The 26,477-nt window shown below is 46.8% G+C and overlaps 1 protein-coding gene across 1 annotated transcript in view; it reads right to left on the bottom strand.

Moving 5' to 3' along the window:
* The window catches only part of ASS1 (argininosuccinate synthase 1), an 82,149-nt gene extending 56,847 nt beyond the window's left edge, over positions 1–25,302 (bottom strand). The window contains exons 1-6 of the mRNA XM_081896820.1: positions 25,201–25,302; positions 22,097–22,209; positions 20,695–20,763; positions 19,417–19,605; positions 11,524–11,580; positions 9,211–9,285 (exon numbers count right to left, since the gene is read on the bottom strand). Of these exons, the coding sequence (XP_081752946.1) occupies positions 9,211–9,285; positions 11,524–11,580; positions 19,417–19,605; positions 20,695–20,763; positions 22,097–22,204 (498 nt within the window). The 5' untranslated portion in view covers positions 22,205–22,209; positions 25,201–25,302. The remainder of the gene's footprint in view (positions 1–9,210; positions 9,286–11,523; positions 11,581–19,416; positions 19,606–20,694; positions 20,764–22,096; positions 22,210–25,200) is intronic.
* Between the last annotated feature and the right edge of the window lie 1,175 nt (positions 25,303–26,477).

The raw sequence follows: 26,477 nt of genomic DNA on the forward strand, positions 1-26,477 counted from the left end.
CCGGTGGGGTTGTCATTGTGACTGCCCTCCCACCTGCACTAGGTGCCACACCCCTGTAGGTGGTGCACCATGCCCCTTGATGCGCACCAGCCCTGCCCCCACCTGCTCTCTGCCCCTCGGTGCCGGAGCATGAAGCTCCGCCACTGCTTGTATGGATTTTATTCAATCCATTTTTTAAGGCAAACTGTCCTGATTATCACATGCTGGACCTAATGAACAGATCACAGCACAGTTAATATCCTTCAGTTAATATCCTCTCGAATTTTTTGCCGTCCAGTATTCAGCTTTCAAAAAAAAAGTCCAAACAAAATATAGCTTTTATAGTAATGTTGTGTGCTTTTTATATATACTTTCTAAAGTGCTCAGAAACCTATTTTGGCATTAAGCAATAGTTATACAAATAAATCACAGCAGTTTGCCAAGTATTAATTTTATGCAGTTTAAAAAAAAAAAGTTTAAAAGTGCGTAGATTTATGCAGAAACACGATAGAAAGGTCATATGCATGAACACATGCCAGGCAGAGAGCAGACCAGAAATGGAATCATCCATCCTTATCCTATAAAAAGTTTCACGCTGTCCCTACCTGCCTTTCACAAGGCCTCAAGACGTTTCACGTTTCCTCCTCTATTAATCTCCTTATCCTATCTCCCCCTTTCTCTCTCTCTCTCTCTCTCTCTCTCTCTCTCTCTCTCTCTCTCTCTCACACACACACACACACACACACAGCATATAGATAGTCATAAACCTCAGCTCTGTTACGGGGTCACCCACTCAGTCAATTAGCCGGCGACATTTCTGTGGGTGAAATGGTCTGTGAAAACTGGGTGACTTACACGACGGGCATGGAATTAGCGGGAGATGTAGCAATGACATGGTTCTCAGCCTGACAAACGACACAGCAGCGGGGTGTTGATCGAGGGGGTGTTAGGCTCTGCCAGGGAAAGGCAAGGCTCCACCAGCGTTTTCTTAACTTGAAAGATTTGACAATTGGGACAATAATTTATTTTATTTGCCAGAGGAGATGTTTGCTGTTTGTTTGTTTTTTTGCAAAGTTGCAAAGAGGGGCATGCAATTCCTGGACAAATCCAGTCAGCGGGTGCTGACGTGGTGCTTGTTCCTTCCTGCATTACAAAGTCTTGAATAAGAGCCTGGGTGACCATCTGTTAGGGACAGCTTCCAAGTCTAGGTTCGTTGCATTGAGGAGGGTGTGTGCATGCCTGTTAATTTATTATTTAGTTATTAAGAGATTTATTACCCAACCCTTTGCTGCAAGGTCCCAGGGTGGGTGACAAGAACCATGTCACCATTCAATATTGAAATCCAAGAAAACACTTTAAAGCAACAGCAATGGCCAAAGAATGTACCTCAGGCCATAGCCCATCCTACCTCAAAAAGGGGTATTGTAGGGTTCGAAAAAGTTCAGGAAAGGGCAACCAAAATGATCAAGTGGATAGTGCTGCACTAAGAAGAAAGGTGGCAGCACTGGGGGCTTTTTAGTTTAGAGGAAAGATAAGTAAGAGATGATGTCACAGAGGTTTATCAAATGATGCATGGCTTGGAGAAAAAGAACACAGAAAAGTTTTCTCCCTCTCTCATGACAATAGAACTAGTGGACACCCTAGAAAGCTGAATGTTAGGAGACTCAGGACAGATAAAAGAAAGGACTTGTTCATATAGCAGAGAAGATGAGTGGAACTGATTTCCATAGGTGCCAGTGGCCACCAACCTAGATTGCTTTGAAAGAGGATTGGGCAAATTAATGGTGGAGAGGACTGCTGATGGCTACTAGCCATGATGGCTATGATCTGCCTCCACAGCTAGACACAGAAATGCTTCTGAATACCAGTTGCTGGAAACCACAGGAGGAGAGAGAGGACTCTTGTGCTCAGGTCCTGCTTGTGGGTTTCTTGGTTGGTAGAGCATGAGATTCTTAATCTCAGTGCTGTGGGTTCAAGCCCTACATGGGGCAAAAGATTCCTCCATTGCAGGGGATTGGACTAGGTGCTTCTATGAACTACAATTCAATGTGGTCCATAGCAGCCGGACTCTACTTATGTTCTACTGCCACTGTCAGAGGCAGTGACTCTGAATACCAATTGCTAGGAATCATAAGTGGAGAGAATGCTGTTGAATTCATGTCTTGCTTGTGGGCTTCCCATCATGGGCATCTGGCTGGCCACTGTGAGAACAGGATGTTGAGCTGAATGGGCCACTGGCCTGATCCAGAAGGCTTTGCTTACGTTCTTATGACAGAGGCTATCTCACAAAATCCCCCACGAATCTTCCCTGTTGAAGACCAGTGCTTCCAAGTTTCGGCAAGGAGGAACATGCCTTCCTGTTGCTTCCATGAAGGTGGGAGAAAAATTAATTAACCAAATCATTTGCATTGGCATGTCTGTTGTCGGGGGCTGGAGCACCCCAGGCCCAGAGGCCAAATGTGGCCTTCTGAGCCTCCCCCCCCCCCTCCCGGATACCTTACCCACCACCAGCCCTGCTTCCACACCCTCCTTGAGTGTTTTGGCCTGGCTGAAATGTGTCCTCGAAATCTGATCGTGCCTCTTGCTTGCCTCGGTGGACGATAGAGAGGGTACGTTTGTAGAAACTAACCAGCACCGAGGGCCTTCTGGCAGTGCCGTCCACTGCGAGAAGTGAAGCTACAGGGAACCAGGCACAGGGCTGTCTCTGTAGTGGCTCCCGCCCTGTGGAATGCCCTCTCCCATTAGATGTCAAGGAGATAAAGAACTACACAACTTTTAGAAGACATCTGAAGGCAGCCCTGAATAGGGATGCTTTTTAATGTTTAATGTGTTTATGTTTTTATATATGTTGGAAGCCGCCCAGAGTGGCTGAGGTAACCTGGGCAGGGACAAATAAAATATTATTATTATTAGGCAGATGTAACCTTTATATTCTTTGCTCCACCCACTTTTCCCTTTGGCACCGCCCACCACTGGCATACTGTCCTCAAGTGGTCACTCAGAAGGGAATGTGGCCCCTCAGGGCTGAAAAAATGCTCCTTGCCCCACGTCTTTCAGCTCACAAGGCACTCTTCCTGGCCTGCTGTTCTTTTCTCACCCATCCATCGGGGTGAGGCCGACTGCGCGAGCGTATAGTTGTCCACGCTCCGAGTCCTGTGAAAGGGAGCAACCCCCCCACCCACCCACTTCACACTCCAGCGACCGCACTGGTCCATTAGCTTTGAAGAGCTCGTTAGTCAATTAAAGCTCCCCTTTGTTTATACTGAATGGGCTGTTATAAGAAGCGGAGGGCAGGCTGGGGAAGCTAATTCTCTTTTTATGACCACAAATCTCTCTCTCCCCCACCCCACCCGCCATTCCCCGTCCTCGAGCCCACCCCGGAGGCTACACGAACACACACACATACACCCCGATGAGCCTGTGAAACATGGATTAGGTGTTCTATGCAACCATGGGTTTTAAAAGAGGCAGTGGTTTAAAGGTTTCAAATAAATAAAGTGAAGCATAACCCTGGTCATTTTCTTTTCTGTTAGTGGCACTCTGAAAACGCTCCAATTCTGCCTGTGTTTTAGACTAAATTTTATCTTTATTTTTCTCGAATCACAGGAATACCTGTTAGGGATTCAGGAGACTGGGCGTTGGACTCCAAAAGCTAATAATAATTAGCACTCTTGAACCCAGCATTGCTTGGTAATTCTTAGGAACCCCCAAATCTGTGGAGTTTTGAAATCTGGCTAAAATCAATGCAGTTTTGAAAGGTACAGTCTGCAATCTTGTTTCGAAACGGCATCCAATTTTATCCAAACCTGCTCCTAGGTCTTGGGAACCGCTGTGCAAAATTTGGTTATGTCATCTCAAGAGGTATCCAACTGCAGAGTGAATAAGCAGATAAAATATAATAAGAATAAGAATAAGAATAAGAATAAGAAGAAGAAGAAGAAGAAGAAGAAGAAGAAGAAGAAGAAGAAGAAGAAGAAGTTGTTTTATTTATATCCCGCCCTCCCCAGCCGAAGCCGGGCTCAGGGCGGCTAACAACATTAAAACAGTACAACATTATAAAACATTATAAAAATGAATTAAAATCAAAATTGATGGCAACCGTAAACTAAAGTTTTGTAAAGATTGCCAGAGGAGGGAGTCAGGCTGCGCCCTGACCAAAGGCCAAATATACAGTGGTACCTCTGGTTGCGAACGGGATCCATTCTGGAGCCTCGTTCGCAACATGAGCAGAACTGCGTGGGCCACTTCTGCACATGCGCGTGACGTCATTGTGTCCGTCTGCACATGCACAAGCGACAAAAGCCGGAAGTAACCCTTTCCAGTACTTCCGGGTCGCCGCGGGACGCAACCTGAAAAGACGTAATCTGAACCGAACATAACAAGAGGTATGACTGTACCATAGAGAAGGGGTAGAGAACCTTTACCCCCATCCCAAGATGTTGCTGGACTACAACTCCCATCAGCCCCAGCAAGCATGGTACTTGCCCACACCTGGTGTAGAAAGTAATACCAGCCATAGGACAGTAATAGTACCAGTACAAGAATCTTTTTCAACCCTTCCTGGAGATGGTGGGGATTGATACCTTGAACTTTGGTAGTAGCAGATTCTGGGTACTATTTATAACACGGAATAATATTTACTGACTTTACAAGTCATTTGGTACACAAGCAAGGTCTCCAAGTGACTTGCAAGCATTTTCAAGAACTGTGCTCAGAGCCCTGACCACTGCCCAGCTACTCACAGGGACAGATGTGGCAGGCCTCTTAAGGGTGTTCCACATCAGTCCCTGTGATAGACTGGCCGTATGAAAGTTTTTTACAGTAGGGCTGCTTACGTACTGGATCTGTGACTTTTAACATATATAACCTGCAGGCTCCACCACTAAGTGATGGGTCCCTTTGTATCATCACTAAGAACATAAGAGGATAAGGACCTAAGAGCCTGCTGAATTAAGCCAATAGCCCATCTAGTCCAGCATCCTCTTCTTGCAGTGGCCCTGCTGGGAAAACTGCAAGCAGGAAATGCGCACAAGAGCATTGTCCCTCCTGAAGTTTCCAGCAAGTGGCATTCACAAGCACTGCAGAGCCGGCATGGCTAGTAGCCATCGATAGCACTCTCCTTCCTCCTACAGACATCTAAGTTGGTAGCCATTTGTTGCTATTCAAATTGGTAGCCACTGCCTCCATGCAGGAGTGAGTTCCATAGTTTAGCTTTGCACTGTGTGGATGAGTCCTTTATTCTTAATAATAATAATAATAATAATAATAATAATAATAATTTATTTATACCCCACCCATCTGAATGGGTTTCTCCAGCCACTCTGGGCGGCTTCCAACGGAATATTAAAATACAATAACCTATTAAACATTAAAAGCTTCCCTAAAGAGAGCTGCCTTCAGATGTCTTCTAAAAAGTCTGGTAGTTGTTTTTCTCTTTGATATCTGGTGGGAGGGCGTTCTACAGGGCGGGTGCCACCACCAAGAAGGCCCTCTGCCTGGTTCCCTGTAACTTGGCTTCTTGCAGTGAGGGAACCGCCAGAAGGCCCTCGGAGCTGGACCTCAGTGTCTGGGCAGAACGATGGGCAGACACTCCTTCAGGTATACTGAAGGCTGTCTTAAAGCTTCTAACATCCAGGAGGAAAAACTTTCCATTAGGGCATTTGGTTGGCTCCCCATGAGGACAACAGACAGTGCAGGGCTAGATGGGCCAGTGGCCTAATCCAACAGGTTATTCTTATGCATGTGTTATTTTTCGACTGCCTTTTAGTCTGGCTCTCTAAGCATTACAAAACCCTGGCTGAATCTGCTGGACAGGAGATAAAGGAACAGTTTGCTTGTGGCAGAACAGGCTCTCTAAAAGCTCTCCAATATCCTCATCCAGCACCTTAGATTCAAACAACAATACCCTGGTGGTGAATGAACACAAACAAACACAAAAAACCCCAGGTTGTGCATCCATTAACCAACCATTTCCCCTTCCCCCCTGCCCTTTCCCTAACACACGGCCACAGTTTGAAAAGTCTGAAACGCAACTCTTTTCGTCCACATTAATTGCTTCGAGCGGGGGCCCTCTCCTCAGCTTATAGCTGTGGCCTTTTTTTTTCTTGGGAAGAGAAAAGGCGCACACTTCAGTTTCCCATACAATAACAATTAAAATACACACACATACATACACACAAACAGAGAGAGGGCAAAGTTAATAATTTGACCGTTTGGCAACATATGGGAGTCTCTTGGAAATTGCCTACTTAGGAATAAATAACAGATGGTAAAAGACAAGTGTCGGGAAAAGCACGTGCCTCTTTATTTCCAAAATACAAAATTTAAAAGGGAGGCCGAGAGCGACAGCATCCGGTCTCAGAACCCTCTGCAGAATAATTTTTTCTGACTCAACACAGCGTTGGATCCGCTTTAGACGGGCGTTGTTGTTGGGTATTTTTTATTTTAAAAAAAAGAACTAGGAAGGAGAGAGAGAGAGAGAGAGAGAGAGAGAGAGAGAGAGAGAGAGAGAGAGAGAGAGAACCTCAAGCAATTTTCTGGTTTATACACCGAACTGCTCTTTTCCTCTTGATTGATTGAGCCCAGTTGTCAACCATTTCCATAAAGTCGCAGGGAAAGAAAAGGTCCCCTGGTGGGCAGCCAAGGGGCTCTGATGCAAAACTTCTAATATGTTTTATTGAAACTTGTTCTTCCAAAAAAAGAAAAAGAAAAAGCGGGGAATAAAAGGCATTGGGGAGGGGAGGGCAAAAAAGGCATTTACTTTGTCTCTCGAAGGAGCTATTGAAGTAGGGACAAGTTTCTGCCTTCAAAGTGGATGACAATTAACATCTAGGTAATTACGGGCCTTTTTTTAAAAAAAAAAGGAGAAGGGGGGAAGTATCCTTACGCCCCAAAAACCGAGGATGTGTGGAAGCCTCCTGCAGGGGGTGCCTGTAATTGCTGCGGTAACGAGCAGGCGAGATTGCGCTCAGCTAAAATCCAAAGTGGCCTTGAAGGTTAGAAAATTAAAGGTTCGTTGTGATGAAAGAAGGGGGAAAATGACACGTTGTGAACGGTGGAGAGAGAGAGAGAGAGGAAGCAGAATGGACGGCAGTTTTTTAAAGCACTCTGGAAGGTTTCAGCCCCCCCCCCCAAGGGAAATGAGCAAAGCAGCCTCGATTTCACAGGAATGGGGTGCTCAGTGATGGAGTAACTGTGTTCCAAGTTTGAGAAGGGGAAATGAGAAGAAGAAGAAGAAGAAGAGTTTGGATTTGATATCCCGTTTTATCACTGCCCTAAGGAGTCTCAAAGCAGCTAACATTGCCCTTTCCCTTCCTCCCCCACAACAAACACCTTGTGAGGTAGGCGGGGCTGAGAGAGTTCAGAGAAGTGTGACTAGCCCAAGGTCACCCAGCAACTGCATGTGGAGGAGCGGGGACGCGAACCGGGTTCACCAGATTAGGAGTCTACCGTTCCTAACCACTACACCACACTGGCTCAAGTCAAGTCATAGAATCATAGAATTATAGAGATGGAAGGGACCCCAGGGGTCATCCAGTCCAGCCCCCTTAGTGTAGAAATCTCAACTAAAGCATCCATGACAGGTGGTCATCTAAACTCTGCTTAAAAACCTGCAAGGAAGGAGAGCCCACAACTGCCTGAGAGAGTCCATTCCACTGTCAAACAGCTCTTACTGTCAGAAAGCTCTTCCTGATGTTTAGTTAGGATCTCCTTTCTTGTAACTTGAAGCCTTTGGTTTGAGTTTAACCCTCTGGAGCAAGTTTGCTCCATCTTCCATGTGACACCCCTTTGGATATTTGAAGATGCTTGTCATATCTCCTCAGTTTCCTCTTTTCCAAGCTAAACATACCCAGCTGCTTCAACCATTCCTCATAAGGCTTGCTTTCCAGACCCTTGATCATCTTGGTTGCCCTCCTCTGCACACATTCCAGCTTGCCATTATCCTTCTTAAATTGTGGAGCCCAGAACTGGACACTGTACTCCAGGTGTGGTCTGACCAAGGCAGGACAGAGTGGGACTATTACTTTCCCTTGACCTGGACACTATAGGTATTGCTGCAGTGTAGAATAATATCGCCTTTCTTTTACCTTTGACTTCAGCCCCGCAATAAAAAAATCTGAGGGGGCAGGCACCCCCCCCTAACAAATTGATGGGCATTGCCATTCAAATAGTGTGCATGCATCACATCACGATCAATTATGCAGCTCAGGTCTTACCTCCCCTCCCCCCCCCAATATTTTATTCAGGTCGGCACCCCTGGCCTTTGCTAACCCTGCTCTGAGTTCAAGACAGACAAAGGAAGATTTCAAAACGTATACTCTGAGTAAAACTTATTTGAAGACCATTCCGAGGCTGCAACAAATTTCCACATGGAAGCACCTGCTGAGAATCCAAAGTAGCAAAATCCTGTTCATGACCCTTAAATCCAGCCGCAACCAGGGCATAGAGTCAGGGGCTGCAGAGGCACCAGCTATGAAACAAGGCCAGGTCTAGGACTTCCAGCCAACTGCTGCAGACCAAGTGACCACAGCACCTGAGGCCCTGGAAGAATGTCCTGCACTAGAAAGAGCGAGAGCTGGGTTGCTCAGAGGCCCCTTCTTCCTGTGGGCCTGAGAAACCAAACACCTCTCACACTGCACACCAGGAGGCAGGCTACAAAATGGGAAAGGGACATCTGCTTGGCCTGTTAAGAACCTGAGGTTCTTCTTCTGAGCCTAGAAGAAGCAGCCCAGGGGGCAGAGGCTTAAAATCCCTCAGGCTGCTCTCAATGGCGATGAGAGCAAATGGCTCATTTATTACTAAATTTATTATTATCATTTATATACCGCCTATTCCCCCAGAGCAGGGCTCAAGGCAGCTTACACAAACTGATACAACACAGATAAAAAACAAAAAACTAAAGACATATAAAAGACCATTATCTTAAAAAGTAATTAAACCCGAATAGGATAAAAACAATATTAAAAAAACACCAAATGTATTAAAATACAGATAACAGAAACAGCACAGCACTATTTAAAGCCCCACCCTTAAGAAACAGTCAATTCTCAAAGAACAAAACAGTCTTCCCTTGCCAGTGGAAGGACAAGGAGGGAGCCAGACTGGCTTCTCCAGGAAGGGAGTTCCAAAACTCCAAAGAACCAGACCTTTAATTGCAGGAATTAACAGGGGTATGGCAGTTACAGGAATGAGGGAAAAGGACTAATGCAGGAGATGGGCGAATTCTCCTACCTGGGCATATTCCATGAGGTCACTTCGGCCTCGAAAGCGGTTGTAGAATTCCGGCATTCTCCAAGGAGCAATGATCTGCAGAGAATGGTGGGAAAGAACTGGTTATTCGGCGGGCGTTGTCAGCAAATATGAGTTTGGTACAATTGGGTTCCAACATAAAATCAAGGACAGAATAACCAATGGCTTCTAGCCGCAATGTGTTCCATCTCTGCTGTCAGAGGCACTATGCCCCTGAATACCAGTTGGTGGGAATCACAAGTAGGAAGAGTGCTGCTGCACTCAGGACCTGCTTGTGGGTTTCCCATCATGGGCATCTGGTTGGCCACCGTGAGAACTAAGATGCTGAACTAGATGGGTCACTGGCCTGACCCAGGAGCCAGGCTCTTCTGATATTCTTCTGCCAGAAGTTGAAGGACAGGAACCACTGTTAGTCCTCCTTAATCAGAGGACATGGCTAACTTAAGAACATTCATTCCATTGAGTCTACTTTGAGTAGAGCTTGGTAGGATATAACCCCCAGCAACATTTGGAAGATACATTATAGGTTGCTTTCACACTATACATTCAAAGCGCTATGATGCCACATTTAACAGCCACAATTTCCCAAAATAACTATTGGAGCTGTGCGAGCTATTTTCATGATTATATGCATTTTTATGCACACTTTACCCTAGTGTATGCATTTTTATTTTTATTTTTTTTGGGGGGGGGTACATTGCTTGGCTGGAGAAGGGCAGATTTCAGAGTGCAATTTCCAAAACGTGCAAATTTGGGTTGGTTCACCTATAAATGAGGCCAGAGTTGGATTTCTCCCCCTTAGGCCTTGTCCACAAGGTCCACAAGGTGAAGACCAACGCCTTGGGGGCAGTGGGATTACCTGCTAAGACACATGGGGATACTTTGAAAAGCTGGTATCACTGGATCAAGTTCATCAGTTTTGTTGAATCAATTTTAAATGGATTTTCAATAAGTGCTAATTCATTGTTACTGTTTTGAATCTTATTGTGTTATTATCTTCTTTAGCGGGTCTTGCAAACTGCCATTCAGAATAATGAGTTTCTGGAACCAAATTGATAGTGGCCTGGAAAAGTTTGGGAACCACAGCTCTGGAGACTTTCCCCAAAACCAGCTACTAGAATGAACCCTTGCCTGGAGTAGAGAGAGTTTCAAAGCTCTTTTGGATAGCCAGGAGCACTGGCCATTAAGCATCTCCTGCATTAATCTCACCAAACAAAGGTAATCCAAGATGCTCTCAAGCTGTTACTGTAACTTAATGACCTGCCCAAGGCAAGGTGCAATTCAGGTGTCCATTTCGCCTTCTCCAGTTTGGGTTAAAACAGGAGGCCGATTAAAAGATCAGAACAACCCATTTGAAAGCCAGTAGATTTGCAAACCAATTTTCTGGTTTTTTTATGTAACTCAGAAGAACTGACTTCAAGTTTCAGTTGTTCAGCTGGGAAGGGACATCAGCTAAAATAGGATTGCCTTCAGATGGGCATTAGCAAAAAAAAGGGGGGGAATTCCGTGTAAGACAGCAGAGTATATTGAAGCTTCAGGGATCAGGCAATTAACAGGTTAGAACAATGGTTCCCAAACTTTTTCTGGCTACTTCCCTCTTGGCTCCATAGATTCATCTCCCCCTATAAAATAGCAATATTCAGAATAGCAGTTTGCAGGCCCCACTAAGCAAGATAACAGCGCAATAACATTCAAAATAGTAACAATTAATTGCACATTTATTCAAAATCCAATTAAAACTATTTAGTTGAATTAATTCAACAAAACTGCTAAATTTGATCCAGAAATGCTAGCTTTTCAAAATATGATGGTCATTTACATATCCACCAGCACCCTCTGCTGCCCACTTGCCTCTTAGCACCCTCACCACTGGGTTAGACAAACAGAGGCCACATTCGCACCACACATTTAAAGCACTATGATACCACTTTAAACAGTTATGTTTCTGCCCCTGCAAAGAATTCCAGGATCTGTAGTTTGTTATGGGTGCTGAGAGCTGTTAGGAGGCCCTCTCTTCCCCTTCCAGGGCTACAGCTCCCAGAGTGGTTTAAACAACGAATCCCTCATCTTAGGGAAATTCTGGGAATTGTCATTCCTGGGAGAGGAACAGAGGTCTTCTGCAATCACCAGAGAGAATAAACCCCCCCCCCCATCTCATGCTATGAACCAGCATCCCAACTGAGGCCCAATTCAGTTTGATTTTCTATTCCCCCCCCCTAAAACAAATGGCCCCTCTGATAATTTATCAACTTTGTTTTGATGGGAGATCATCAGTGCACTGGTACAGCTCCTTACCTTGATCTGAGGGCAGATGGCATAGTAGGTGAGCTCAAAGCGAATTTGGTCATTACCCTAAAAAGGATAAAAGAACACAGAGTACAATCAAACACTCCTGAATCGCAGGCAGGTTTCAAATCCTGCCATGCTGATCAAGGGCTAGCATTTTCCCCCCTGTCCCACTGTGACTGATTGGCTGCAGACTGACTGAGGTTCACTAGGAAAGTTGAGAAAGGCCAGCTCTTCATGAGAGCCCCCAATTGCTTCCTTTTGCCGACTTTAAAGCTTCTAGCCCTCATTGCAACTCTTGAAAAAGAGCTTTATGGGGAGATACATCAGTAACTCTTGATTTAATACCTGTACAGACCTTCTTTTCTCTAAATTAAAAAGGTAAACTTAAGGTTTGGTTTACACTGGCATCCTATAAAAGGTTCTTTTAGCATTTAGGGATAGGCAAATCTGTCAGTTTTGGTCTTTTATTTATCAGATAGTTGACATTTCCATAGAAGCTGGCTTTTTTATTTTAAAAATATCTCACAAAGCCTGTATTTGTAGCAGTACCATGCCACTTTAAACAGTTATGGCTCCCCTCAAAGAATCCTGGGAACTGTAGTTTGTTAAGGGTGCTGAGAGCTGTTAGGTGATCCCTGTCATTCTACAGAGTTGCAGTTCCCAGTGCTCCTTGGGAAAGGGGATCGATTTTTAAACCACTCTGGGAAATGTAGTTCTGTGAAGGGAATAGGGGTCTCCTAACAATTCTCAGCACCCTTAACAAACTACAGCTCCCAGAATTCTTTGGGGAAAGTCATAACTGATTAAAGTGATATGAGACTGTTTCAAACAAAGCATTAATCAGAAGAATGGAGGGAAGAGATTAATTAGCATCATGGCACACGAAGGGGAAGGAAGGTTAACCTGTTCCACTATCTGCTGGAAAGTTTCAAGTGCATTCTGGATATTTAGGTTTATGCATGTAAAGCAGATTAAAGTGTTCTGTCACCCTGGCTCTAAAAGAGAGAGACTTTTGCAGTTAGGAAGGGGAAATGCTTGAGAAGAGTGGGGTGAAGGAATGGTTAATGGGAAGATGTGTAAAACCCTGCCAGCAAATCCAGAGAATAGCAGGATGAATACTCCTTTATAGTACACCCTCATTGCAAACAAACTCTCCTATATTGTATAACCTCCCTGGAAACAAATGAGAAAACATACTCATTAAGGTCTGAGCATAGCCTAACCTCTCCATTGGTTTTGTACAAGCAAATCAGGAGGATATTCAATAAACAGGTCATCTGGAGTAGTCCAGAGTTCCCACTTGCGACTCACAAGCTGTAGGAAGAGGTAATAAGTGTCAGGGAAAGCACCTATCTTTTAATGAGAACTGTAGCTAATGGCTTGATGGGCTCCCCCTGTACATCAATGGGCATGGTACACCCCCAGACAGTGTCTTTCTCTAATTAACCTTCTCAGTGAGCGTGTAATCCCTCGCCCATCTGCTTACCATTATTGCAAAAGGCAAATACTGGCACAAAGCCATCCCAAAGATGGATCGTTCCACTCAGTTATCAACCAGCAGGGCTGGGGTCTGGTCTGTTTGATGTCACCAGGTGCACATACATCTCACAGTTTTCAAAAGCAAGAAGTGTGTCAGATTCCAGTGGGGAGTGGGACCTCTGCTTTGATTCGTGGTCAAAGTTTCTAGTCCCTATGCGACACTTGAAAGAGCTTCTGGTCATCTTGGTTCAGAATTAAGAGCTGATTTAAATAGGAACACGGGAAGCTGCCTTCTCCTGAGTCAAACTGTGGGGTCCCTCTAGCTCAGTGCTGTCTACCCTGTCCGGCAGCTGCTCTCCAGAGCTTTCAGGAAGATGGTCTTTACCCTTCCCTGCCTGGAGATGCCTAGGGGATTGAACCTGCAGCTTTCTGCCTGCAGAGCAAGTAGCCTACAACTCAGCTAAGACCCTTCCCCTAAGAGTTAAGATTCCACTCCTCCTAGTTCTGAATAAAGGATGGGAATTATACAGGGACTCAGGAAGCTGTCGAACCATTGCACCACCAGTACTGTCTACACTGACCAGCAGCAGCTGCTCATGGTTTCAGGGCAGGGTGCTGGGGATTGAACTTAGAGGCCTTCTGCATGCAAAAGCAGGTGACCTCCTAGCCTTCCCGTCAAGGAGAGCTAGTGTGGAATAGGGGTTAGAGTGTTGGACTAGGACCTGAAAGACACGGGTTCAAATTACTGCCTGGCCGAGAAGCTTACCGGGTAACCTTGGATTGCCACTCACTCTCAGCCTAACCTGCCTCACAGGGTTGTTGTGGGGATTAAATAAAGAGTGTGAGGACCATGTATGCCACCTTGAGCAACTTGGAGGAAAAGGGGGGGGGATTCCAAAATACAGTCCCTTTACACGGTTTCAAGGTGAGGAGATAACTCAGAAGGCCCATAGTCTCAAAAGCTTCCCAAACTAAGCAACGACTGCATATCGCTTTTGAGAGTTTACAGTCTTACCATCGCACCCCTTCTTGGATGGAGACAACTGGGGGGTTATTTGGGGGGGCATGACCTTGGACCTATCACTGTCTGAGAGCCTAGACTGCCTCACAGGGTTGTTGTGAGGATGCAATTGGGGAGCAGAACAACCATGTGCGCCATCTTTGAAGAAAGGCGGGGTATAGGTGTAATCACAAGTAATAAACAGTGCCCATGGAAATTAGGTGGAGATGTTCTTGAGGAGAGGGCTGGAAAGAGAATACACAGGGCTAAACTTGTTCCTGACTGCAGGAGCCTCCAGGGACTATTACAAAACACTCTGGAGGAAACATCTATTAGAACATTCATTTCCCTTGCAGGCCCCAAACAGCCCCATCTGCTGCCCAGCCGCAAGGTCCTGCAGATGGTGCGCGGTGCATTAAAGAAGTTGGCAATGCAAGCAGAGGATGGACTGCTTTGGAGACGGGGAATCAGGTTACTGGTTCTCCTGGCCTCCCTAACCATTTCCCCTATGAGAGAATGGTTGCAGCATTTGGGACATTTCCGTTTAGCGGAAAGACAATTAAGAGGTGACACAACAGATATTTATGAAATTATGCATGACACAGAGAAGGTGTATAGGTTTCTCTCCCTTTCTCATAACAGGATTTCCCAAACTTAGGCTTCCAGCTGTTTTTAGACTACAGCTCCCACCACCCCTGGCTAGCAGGAGCAGTGGTCAGGGATGATGGGAATTGTACTCCCCAAAACAGCTGGAGGCCCAAGTTTGGGAAACCCTGCTCTAGAACTTGTGGCAACACACTGAAACTGAATGTTGGAAGCTTCAGGACAGAGGGAAGAAAGTCTTTATGCAGCGCACAATTAAACCATGGAACTCACTTCTTCTGCAGGAGGCAGTGATGGCCACCAGCTTGGAGGGCTTTAAAAGAGGATTGGGCAAATTCATGGAAGGGAAAGCTGTTTGTTCATGGCTACCAGCCACAATGGCTGTGCTCTGCCTTCCACAGCTGAAGGCAGCGGTGCTTTTGACCACCGGTTGCTGGAAACGACAGGAGGGGATAGTTGTGCTCGAATCCTGCCTGCAAATTTCCCATTGGGGCATCTGGTTGACCATTGTGAGAACAGGATGGCAGTCCATCTCCCCTGTAGGTCCAGGGAGATTTATTTTATTCTATTCTTTTGAGCTCACATAAGCCGTTGTTTATTTCATTCCTCTCAACACCCAGGCAGTGGAGTTAATGGACTGGAATCAAAGGGGAACAGAGATCAGAGCAGCCTTTAATGGCCACAAAAAGCTTCATCCCTGATTCACAAACAGTCCACAGGGACTCCTTGGAAGGATGCTGGGGGTTCATTGCACAGTCTCTCTCCCCCCCTGCTGGACAGTTTCTGCCTTGTCAAGCCTTAGAAACTCTGAGTCAGCAACTTTAGAATGGGAAGGAAGCGGCTTTAAAAGCACGGTTTCATTGCACCCTCTCGTGGAAAGAAGCCTGCTTTACAACTTTCCAGACCAACAACAGAAATAAAGAGCACTTATTATTTCCATTTTGATTTCCAAATTATTTCCAAAGTGAGACCGAGAATGAGCGCTGTAACTTCACTAGAGTGAGATTTGAATGGGTGGCTTTTTATTTTAACCCCCCTGTTTTATAATTTAAAATTATAAAACAGATATGGTAGAATCAAATAATTGTAGGGTTGAAAGAGACCTAAGGATCATTTAGTCCAGCCCCTTGCAAGGCAGGAACGACAGCTGGAGAATCCTGGGTTGCTGGAAGCCACAGGATGGGAGTTTGTTTTTGTGGTTGAATGTTTTGTGGTTGTGTTTCCCACACACATCCAGTCAGCCAGTGTGAGAACAGAATGCTGGACTAGATGGACCCCTTTGGCCTGACCCAGAAAACTCTTACGTTTTTATGTCCTGGGATTAAAGGATCATCTAGTCCACAAATAGAGAGACTGTGTGGTTCTCCAGAACTTGTTGGACTATAACATCTTGCTGGGGTACAATCCCTGATTGGGCACCAACTCCCATCAACCACCAGTCAGCATGGCCAATGGCCAGGGATGATGGGAGTTGTAGTCCATTAATATCCAGAGGCCTCAGGTTCCCACGCCCTCTGCTCCCACCTGATTGTGGCATTTCCTTTCAGCTGAGCTGTGTGCAGCACTGCCATCATTCCAGCTTCATCGAAAGACACATTCATTTCTCATTTGGAGAAACAGTGAATGGGGTTTGATGGGCTAGGATTTCTTGTCTGTAATACTGTGCAAACTGTTCCCCCTGAAGATCTCCGCATTGCAGAGCAGGTGCCCCAGGAATCTTGGGATTCCTCAAGCGGTTGCTTAGGCTTAGCATGCTTCCATGGTTAAATAGAGGAGCCAGCCAGCCAGCAACTCCAGGGCAACAGATGGACTCTCCCCTCTGCCGGAAAGCAGCTTAATTTTTAACCGAAAAAGAAAACAGGCTGTCCAGATTTGCAAATGCATGGCATCCAGTCTTCTTTAACTACCCCAAAGGGCATAGTCCGAAAAGGCTACATTGTCTTCCTCCCGCCCCTACCCCAACTTGGGATGGGTTTCGTGAGAATTCCAGATCTACAGTAGTTTTGTTTTTAAAACAAGCTTCTAGTTCTCATGTTTGTGCAGTGCCGTTTTAAAAGGCTATCTTTTGATTCAATAGGACTGCATACACATTTAAAGAACTTTTAAAGCAAATTTCCCAGCAGCCCTAGAGCCCTGGGGCCCATAGTTTATGCCTCACAGAGCTATATTTCCCAGTAACCTTAATAAATCACAACTCACATAATTAGGGGGGTGTACTTTAAATGTCTGGTGTGTACACAACCTAAGGGTTGATTAGGTTGCTCTTCCATGAAACCCCAGTCCTAAATTATGGGCTGTCTATGGCAGAGCACCTGTTTGACATGTAGAAGTTCCCAGGTTCAGTCCCTGACATCTCTAGATAGGAGCTAGTAAAACTCTGGAAAGCCACTGCCAGTCAGTGCAGACAATGCTGAGCTAGATGTATCAGCTGTCTGGCTCCGTATAAGGCAGATTTATGTTCCTATTTAATTCAGTGCTTTATTCTATGAGCACTAGAATCTTGGGTCACATCTACTTCATACCTTTAAAGCACCCTCAAGCCCTTTGAATAGGCATGACTTCCCACAAATCCTAGGAACTGTAGTTAGTTTGGGCTGCTGGGAACTGTAGCTCCATGAGGTGGTCTCCAAGCAACTCTCAGGCTAAGCAGTTGAGGCCATTGAAAGAGCAAATGGGGCACTGCCCCCAATCTCAGCCAATATGAATGTAAGAAGAGCGTGCTGGATCAGGCCAAACACCCATGCCTCCTTTTGTCACAGTAGCCAACTTGATGCCTGCAACAAACCCACAAGCAGGACCTGTAGGCAAGGGTCCTCAACTATCCCGTGTCTCCTAGATACTGTGGAGGCAGAGCAAAGCCATCATGGTTAGTAACCATTGATATCTCTCTCCTCTATAGATTTGCCTTATCCTCTTCTAAAGCCATCCAAGTTACCAGCCTTCACTGCTTCCTGCGGTTGTGAGTTCCATAGTTTAACCATGCACTGTAGTGCTCTTGTTCAAGAAAAACATGAAATTGTTACAGTAAGTCGCTGGGCGACTCAGTGCAACCGTGAACAGATGCTGGTTTGACAACAGCCACATTCACCGCCCGTGGAGGTGCTAAAAAATAAGGCAAGCTGTCCAGTGGCGTAGCGTGGGGGGTGCCAGGGGTGCCGGCCGCCCCGGGCGCAACATGGGCGGGGGGCGCACTCGCACTAGCAGCTCTCTGCCCCTACTAAAATCCACGGGTTAGGGAGCCCGCGCTCGTTTGGCTTGGCGAGGAGGTCGCGGAAGGGGGAGAGTGAAGCCTTCTGCCGCGGGCAAAAAAAGGAGAGGAAGCCGGGCAGGCTGGCTGGCGGGGGTCTGGCTGCGCCTGCTGCTGCCGTTGCCGCTGCTGCTGGGCTTTGACAGCTTGGCGAAGCGGAGGGAGAGGAGCTTTATGGTAATTGCGGCTCTCTCTCCACTGGCCACCTGGGTAGTGAGCCGAGCTGAGCAGGGAGTCTGGCGTGGGGCGGGAAGAGACTTCCCCCCCTTTTTTCCACCTCGCCTGGTCAAAAAGGAGAGCGGAGTCTCCTCAGGGCGCCCTCAGGCAGGGCAGGGCAAGGCAAGCAGAGCGAGGAGGAGAGAGAGGGGAAGGGGGGGGGGAGCAGCCAGGAAACGCCGCGGTGTGGAGGGGGAATCAATTAAGGAGAGAAAGCGAAAAGCCTTGGAGAAAGGGAAAAAAGGAAAGAAAGGAGGCAGCTCCGGGAGAGCGCGGGGGAAAGAGAAGCCTCGCTGCTGCTGCTTGGGAGAGTAAATTACTGTACTTGCCTTGCCCTGGGTTAGGGGGCGCAAATTACTTGCCTTGCCCCGGGTTAGGGGGCGCAAATTACTTGCCTTGCCCCGGGTGCTGATAACCCACGCTACGCCGCTGAAGCTGTCTCCCTAGCTGGTTTGGGGGTCACCCCTGGTTCTGGTGCAGGTCAAATAAATACACCTCCCTCGTTCTCTCAGATTCAGGTGGATGACTAGGGCAACTCGGAAAGGACTTTGTAGAAACACACACCTGTGCAACAGTAGAGGCCTGGCTGCAAAGCTTACAGCCTGCTACCACTACACGGGATAATGATTGAAGAGAATGAAATACGAATTGGCCCTGCCCCATAGCTTGACCAGTCATGGCTAGGAGCTAGGTGGAGTCATAGATCTAAAAAAATGTGTAGACTGACACATACCGGCCTGTTTCCGTATTGACCTTAAATGTTTGCTTTGGGCTTCTCAGAAGTACATACACTGGTACCTCTGGTTGCAAACGGGATCCGTTCTGGAGGCCCGTTCGCAACCTGAAAGGAACGCAACACGCAGTGGCACGTCTGCGCATGCACATGACGTCATTTTGCGTGTCTGTGCATGCATGAGCGGCGAAATCCAGAAGTAACCCTTTCCGGTACTTCTGGGTCACCACGGGACACAACCTGAAAAAACGTAACATGAAGCAAACATAACATGAGTTATGACTGTAAAGGCAAGAAGGGAAGGGAACGCCGGTCCACAATGGCACTCACCTGAGAGGTGCTGGAACTGCACTCCAGCACACTCATGCACTGCATGAAGAAGTCCTTCCTTTAATCTGTCCTGAATCTTCAAGTCTGCGCTCAGCCAGCTCCCACCTGCCTACAACCAATCCAGGGAGTGACACTGCCTGACCACTTCCTTGTCTTCCTTAAGTCTCAGTGTTGTCCTTGTAGAACTCAGCAGAAGAATGATGGGGATATAACTGGAATCAGCTGGCTCTGGCGCCACCTACTGCTGGGCTTCCTGCCAGTCTCAATGAGCACCAGTCGTCAGATGCTTACCTTGCCTGTAGCTCCATGGGCAACATACTGGGCACCTTCTTTCTGCGCTATTTCCATCTGCTTACAGGCAATGCAGGGCCTGGCCAGTGAGGTGCCCAGGAGGTATCTGTCCTCATAAATCGCGTTGGCTTGGACCGCCGGCCAGATGAATTCCTCCACAAACTCTCTGCTGATATCTTCAACGTAAACCTGAGACCAATGGAGAGGAGGAGAAGGGATGGGATTGTTCCCAGTTATTTATCAGAACCTGGAGGGAGGCACGTTTTGAACTCAGAGCCCTGCCAAGGGGTGATGGGAGCAAGTAAAGCCTGCCCAAAAAATTACATTCTTCATCTGACACCCTGATCCAGGTGCCCGCCCTCCCCACTTCAGAAAGTTTGCAATCCACACAACAGCTATAGAAATACAGTTTTAAAACTGTAATACAAGGCTGTATTTTACAAAAGTTACAAAGAGCCTAGTAAGTATATCTTGGGAGTTAATGCACAACTAGGCTGTGCTTAGTGATCCCAAGTGCAAACTGTGGTCCAGGGCCAGCCCAAGACATTCTGCTGCCTGAAAACCAAAAAATGGCATCAAATCACCCCACCACCATGCAACCTAGAGCAGGGTGAAGTCAGCCTGGGGCCGACTTTGCCTGGCTTCAGCTTGGGCAACAGTTTTCTAGTGGTCCCCTTCAGTGGCACTAACTTGAATAAAATATTGGGGAGGGGGGCACTGCCCAACACCCAACCGGAAGTTCGACAGAAGGAGGGAGGGAGGGAGGGAGGCTGGAGCCAAGTGAGTGCAGCCCAGGGAGAGGCCCCCAGCCCAGTGTAGCCTTCCTCCCTCGCCTAGCAATTCAGAAGCCCAGGCAGTCAGGCACCAGGCATGGGAGGTGGCACTGCCCAGGCTGGGGCCAGTGCTGAGAGGCTCCTGTTGTCAAGCTGCAATTGGCATGGCCACCTATTGGCAGCCATGTGAACTGCAGCATGATGACAGTCTTATATTTTATGTCTATAGGAAGATTTATACTTTGAGAGTATTTCTGTGCTGCCATTGTAGGCAACTTCCTCCCACGCCATCATTTCATATACACTGCTGTAGAGGCAACTTTCCACATAATTCCAAGAACAATCCACTTGCAATGCTTCTGACCTGTTAATAATGCATGCATAACATTCTCTCCCATCAACCTGACAAACTAACCCTGCAAATTAGGCCAGTCTGACAGCTCTGTGGATTTGCAACCCATTTGATTGACTGTTAGCATGTGGAGGGGGGGGGCTTAGGAATCACCTTTTCGGCTCCCAAGGAAAGTGCTTTCTTTCTTGCCTTCTCAAAATCATCCTCTTGTCCAATATTGGCCTGGAAGAGTAGACACCGTGCCATATATTAATATTTGTTTTGGGGTAAAAGGGGTGGGGAGATGGAAGACACACATAGATCAGATTCTTTGCTGAACTGTGGCTAACCCAGAATTTCAGCCAGAACTGACCCAAGATTTAACCAAGTCTTACTGCAAAATAGGAGGAGGAGGGTACTGCAGAGTTGGAAAAGGTTCAGAAATGAGCAACCAAAACGTTCCCCTGTGAGGAAGGGTTGCAATGTTTGGGACTTCTTTGTTTAGATAAAGTGGATAGAAGAAGAAAAAACATTTCCCCCTCTGTCATAACGCTAGAGCTCATGGATCTCCAACAAAGCTGCATGTTGGAAGATTCAGGGTGCTTAAAAATATGTCCTTTTTGCAGTGCAAACTATGGAACTTGCTTCTACAGGAGGCCTGGATGGCTGCTAACCTAGATGGCTTTAAAATAGGATTAGACAAGTTCATGGAAGAGGATAAAGCTGGCCACAATATCAGTTGCTGGAAACCACAGGAGGGGAGAGCTGCTCCTATGCTCGGGTCCTGCTTGCTCAGCAGTGTAGCAATCCCCACTGGCACCTGGGGCAGACCAAAGTTGTTGAGCTTTTTTAGGGCAGCCACCAGAGTTCCATAGCTGCTGATTTCAGGCATGGGAAGTGGCTCTGCCCCCCTGCAGAGTCTGAAATGCCTGGTTACCACCATGCCACCTTTAAGCTCCCCTGCTGCCCAGAATCCCACCTCCAGATGAATAGCATCCACCGTGCTGCACTACAAACACCTGTGCTACTCTAAAGACCCCCATGCCACCCTATGCCACTCCCACCTGGTGTGGACTGCCCCCGCTGGCTAGCTACGCTACTGTGCTTGCTGGTTTCCCACAGGCATCTGAGAGTCCCTGGTGAGAACAAGATGCTGAGTATACCTGAAGGAGCGTTTCCACCCCCATCGTTCTGCCCGGACACGGAGGTCCAGCTCTGAGGGTCTTCTGGCAGTTCCCTTGCTGCGAGAAACCAAGTTACAGGCAACCAGGCAGAGGGCCTTCTTGGTAGTGGCACCCACCTTGTGGAACACCCTCCCAGCAGATGTCAAGACAATAAGCAACTATCTTACTTTTAAAAGACAACTGAAGGCGGCCCTGTTTAGGGAAGTTTTTAATGTCTGACGCTGTATTGTTTTTAATATTCGGTTGGAAGCTGCCCAGAGTGGCTGGGGAAACCCAGCCAGATGGGCAGGGTATAAATAAATAATAATTGTTGTTGTTGTTGTTGTTGTTGTTGTTACACCTATAGCTCTTCCTCTCCTGGATCCTGCTTGAACTCCACCTTGTCAACTTACCAAGTAGGCGATGACCTTGTAGCCTTGTTCCTTCAGCCAGACCAGGATGCATGAGGTGTCCAACCCCCCGCTGTAGGCAAGGACCACGACGCCTTTGCTCTGAGACATTGTCTCTATCAGTAGAAACAGAAATGGTTCCTCACACTGGGTACCAGACAGAGGTTGGGACAAAGATTCTTCAGTCTCCCCCCCCCCCACAACAACAACAGTGGTCTTTTCAGTGATGGCTCCACAGCTGCAGAATGCTCTCTCCATCATTATTAAATTTCAGGAGGAACTTGAAAGCCCCAGGGAATTCAGTGGCTGAGGAATACTCTTCTTGGCAACCATTGGCCTTGGGCACATCCCTATTTCACTGAAATTTTTATCCCAGGGATTCGAAACCCTTTTTCCTGCCTGAGGGCCACATTCCCTTCTGTGCAACCTCCCAGGGGCCAGGGGCAAAAGTGGGTGGAGCAAGAAATGCAAATTTTATATTTGGATAGTAGGCTAGTTTCCATAGACACACTCTCTCACATCCATTTCTCTAGCCTCCATCCAGACAAGGAAGAGGCATGGTCAGAGTTCAAGGACACATCCCATCCAGGGAAAGAGACTCAAGGTAGGTGGAGGGCAGGGCTGGTGGGGAAAGAGACATGGGGAGGTCTTTGGGTGGCAGAGGAGGAGGTGGTGTAGCCTAGAGAAAGCCCCAGAGGCCATAAAGACTTGGAGGGTCACATACAGCTGTGAGAATTCCCCTCTCCAGAAATTAGACCATGAGTCCACCCTTGTTTTAGACACCCAGGTCATACCTCTGCTGTGCACTCTGATACCACTTCCCCCAAAACCACAGGCATGGCTTTCCCTCAAAGAATCCTGGGTACTATAGGTTGCCAACGATAGGTTGTTAAGAAATCCTCCCAAATTCCCCCTCAAAGAGCTACATTTCCCAGGGTTCTTTGGGAAGAGGGATTGGTTGATAAAACTACTCTGGGAAATTCAGTCCTGTGAGGAGAAATGGGGTCTCCTAATGTCTCTCAGCACCCTTAACAAATTACACTTCCCAGGATGCTTTGGGAGAAGCCATGGCTGTTCAAAGCAGTATGAGGATGCAGCCTCTGTTCCAAAGGCCGGTTTGAACAATAAAGTTCTTAAAAGACATCTGAAAGAAATCAGGATGAAATCAGACTGCAGGCCGTTTGCAGCCCAAGAGCTGAAAGGTGTCCAGCTCTGCTTTAGAGATCCATGTGGCTGTTTCTACCATCATTTGTCCAATTAAAAGTTGTTTTTTTACCCCTCAGTGGACTTGGCACATTGTGTAGGTAGCCTCGTTGGCACCATCACGCCTGGCATCAGCATAAATGATTGAGAAGGCCAAACAAAGACCTCCACAGTTCCTGCTTTGGACAACCAGCCTGGACTGCATTTTCAATTTCCTCTGTGTGCAGCCTGGGATTTATTTGGAAGAGGGGGAAGAAGAACGAATGGGGGTACCAGTTGCAGACAGAACAAAAGAATAGCCACAATCCACAACTTTTCTGGGTTTGCTATTTTTTGCCAAATATTTGAGGGCTTCTGTACAAGCCAGCTCATGCAGCATGGTGTCAGGACCCGGGAGATTCAGGATCAGTCATGAAACTCACTGAGATGCCTATGAGCCAGTCCCTGTCTCTCAGCCTAACCTACCTCTCAGGGTTGTTAGGAGGATAAAAGGTGGGCATGTCCTGAAGAGTCAGTGTGGTGTAGCGGTGAAAATGCTGAATTATTTGTTTATTTCTAAAAATATTTAAATACCACTATTTCATATACAGTAGCACATAAAACCACACAATAAAAACCATTACAAACAATTAGAATGAGAAATCAGCAAGCTATAGTGGAAAGATGTGTTTTCAATTCCTTGCATAAGTCTGACGGAACAGAAAAGTTTTCAGCAGGTATTTAAAAGTTGGCACAGAAGATGTCTACTGAATGCCCAGACGCAGGGAGTTCCACAGGACTGGGCCAATGAAACTAAAGGCTTGGCTCTTTGTTCTTGTCAAATGAGTCTCACCATCTGAGGGAATAGCTAACAATGCTTCTGCAGAGGATCTTAACAGCTGAGCCGGGATATAAGGGTTCAAGTTGTCCGTGAGGTATACCCTAGACCTAAGTTGTTCAAGGCTTGGTAATTTAATACAAGGACTTTAAACCTGGCTCAGTAATAGATGGACAGCCAGATTAACCTGGATTAGCCTAATCTGAGGTTCTGGCCCTCCAACAAAAGCCTGCCCTCCCCAACAAAAATCCTGGCTAGGCTCATGTTTGTTGGGGTGTCATGAGCATAAAATAGGGAGAAAAGAAACAAAATGTCTCATTTCCAGAATCAATGCTGGCTACAAGCAGATGAAAGCTACTGTGAAAAGTATCTTTCTCCACACCCCACAATTTGCTGGATTTAAATACAACCCACCCACCAGCTAGAACAGAAGGCAAATAAGTTCATTACGAGAAGCTCCCTTTACTGAATATAGGGCAGAGCTGCTGGCGAATAACATTCATCAGAAGTTTTTCATTCTACTTTCCCCTTTTAATTCAAGGGGCACCAAAAATGTTTGCTTTGGAGGTCTCTACAAACAGCCCTGCAAGGTAGCACCTGCTCTTTGTTAATGCATTTTGTGGGCACTGGGGAAAACTTGAATCCAAGGCTTCCCAGGTCATTCCCCTTAGTGGCTATCATTCACCCCCTTTCCTTACACCTTTATGATACAAAAGCCAAAGCTGCCAAGTTTCTAGTTCCACCTACTGCATATTGCATAGCAGCCCTGCTGGCGTTTATGTGTGGGCTATCTGAGGCTAGGTTTAAATGAGGGACTGGAGATGCCCAGTCAATGAGGGTTCACTGCCAGCTGCCCTAGTGAAAAGTAAAAGCCCCAGAATTACTCTCTCACTTTCAAACAGGTTAAACATACACATGCAGTCCTATTCAAATTATTTTTCCACATTGCATTTATCCACTTTAGAACACAGCCTCAACTCTTGTTTCCTTCTCTTCCTGGATCTTAATCCCCTCTTTAAAAAAAAACCCACCCCCTTTGCAATTTATCTCCTTCACCTTCTGTAAAATTTAGAAAACTCTCACTCACCCCACCACAGGGAATCTGCCGCAGGTGGAATAGTGCCACTCAGCACACAAAACTATGTTTGCCTCTTCTAGAGAGCCACCCCGGATTATAAATCACAGCCACTTGTTTGGGATGGGAGGAGCCAGGAATGACTGAGGTGTGTCTAACTCTCAAAGGGACTGCTCTGCATACTGCAGACCTCCCTCTTCACTCATTCACAATTTCCTCTCTAAATTGGGTTATGGAGTGAGGAGGGTTTTAAAAAGGCAGCCTTCCCCAGGGATTGAAAGGCCCCCAACGAAGATCTCCATAGGGCCTAAGGAAACCAAGCCTTATGAGGAACAGTTGAGGGAGTTGGGTATGTTTAGATTGGAGAAGACAAGATTGAGAGGTGATATGAGAGCCATCTTCAAATATCTGAAGGCAAGCTTGTTTTTCTGCTGCTCCAGAGGTTAGGACCCAAACTGATGGATTCAAATGACAAGAAAGAAGGTTTCAACTAAACATTGGGAAGAGCTGTCTGATGGGAAGAGCTGTTCCGCAATGGAACAGTCTCCCTCAGGAGGTGATGGGCTCTCCTTTGTTGGAGGTTTTTAAACAGAGGTTGGATAGCTACCTGTCAGGGATTTTTCAGATGGGATTGTTGCATTTCAGGGGGTTTGACAAATGGCCCCTTGGGTCCTTTCCAACCCTACAATTCTGTGATTCTGTACTTTGGACAACAAGCCTGACAGAAGGTATTATATAAGAACTGTAGTACTGCCAACTTTGGGGGGCACTCTTCTGCCTTTGACAGGAGCCAGGCAGGTGAGCAATTCACAAGTGATACTCTTCCTGGGTTAGAGGGGGAAAGTGCTGAAGAAAACTTTATTTTCTGCATGTCTGGCTGTGGGTTTAAAGACACAGGAGCAGGTTCAGGAGCAGAATTTGGTAACCCCCTTGTCAACAGAAGATCCATGGCTTATGATTGCTGGCTCAAGGCCAGAAAGAGAGAGAGATAGTGGCCTGCTGTGCCAGAATGTCACCTGTCTTTTTTGGCACCTGGGTGTTGACATGGAGATGTTTGCTGACTCTGCATTCTTCACAATCCAATCCCCCTTTCTTATGCAGTCTTGTGGCTTCCAAACTCTGTGTGCTGAGTCAGCAGCAGACAAAGCAAAGGGCCAAGGCACACAATCTTGCCTATTCTGGATGCAGGCGCGGGACATCCCCTCTGTAAACACAGAAGGATTGCCCTCTTGGATCAGACCCCAAAGTCCATCCGGCTCACATTCCAAAAGCAGAACATTTGATGCTTT

The sequence above is a fragment of the Podarcis melisellensis genome (assembly GCF_964234715.1).
Source record: "Podarcis melisellensis genome assembly, chromosome: Z".
Lineage (NCBI taxonomy): Eukaryota > Metazoa > Chordata > Lepidosauria > Squamata > Lacertidae > Podarcis > Podarcis melisellensis.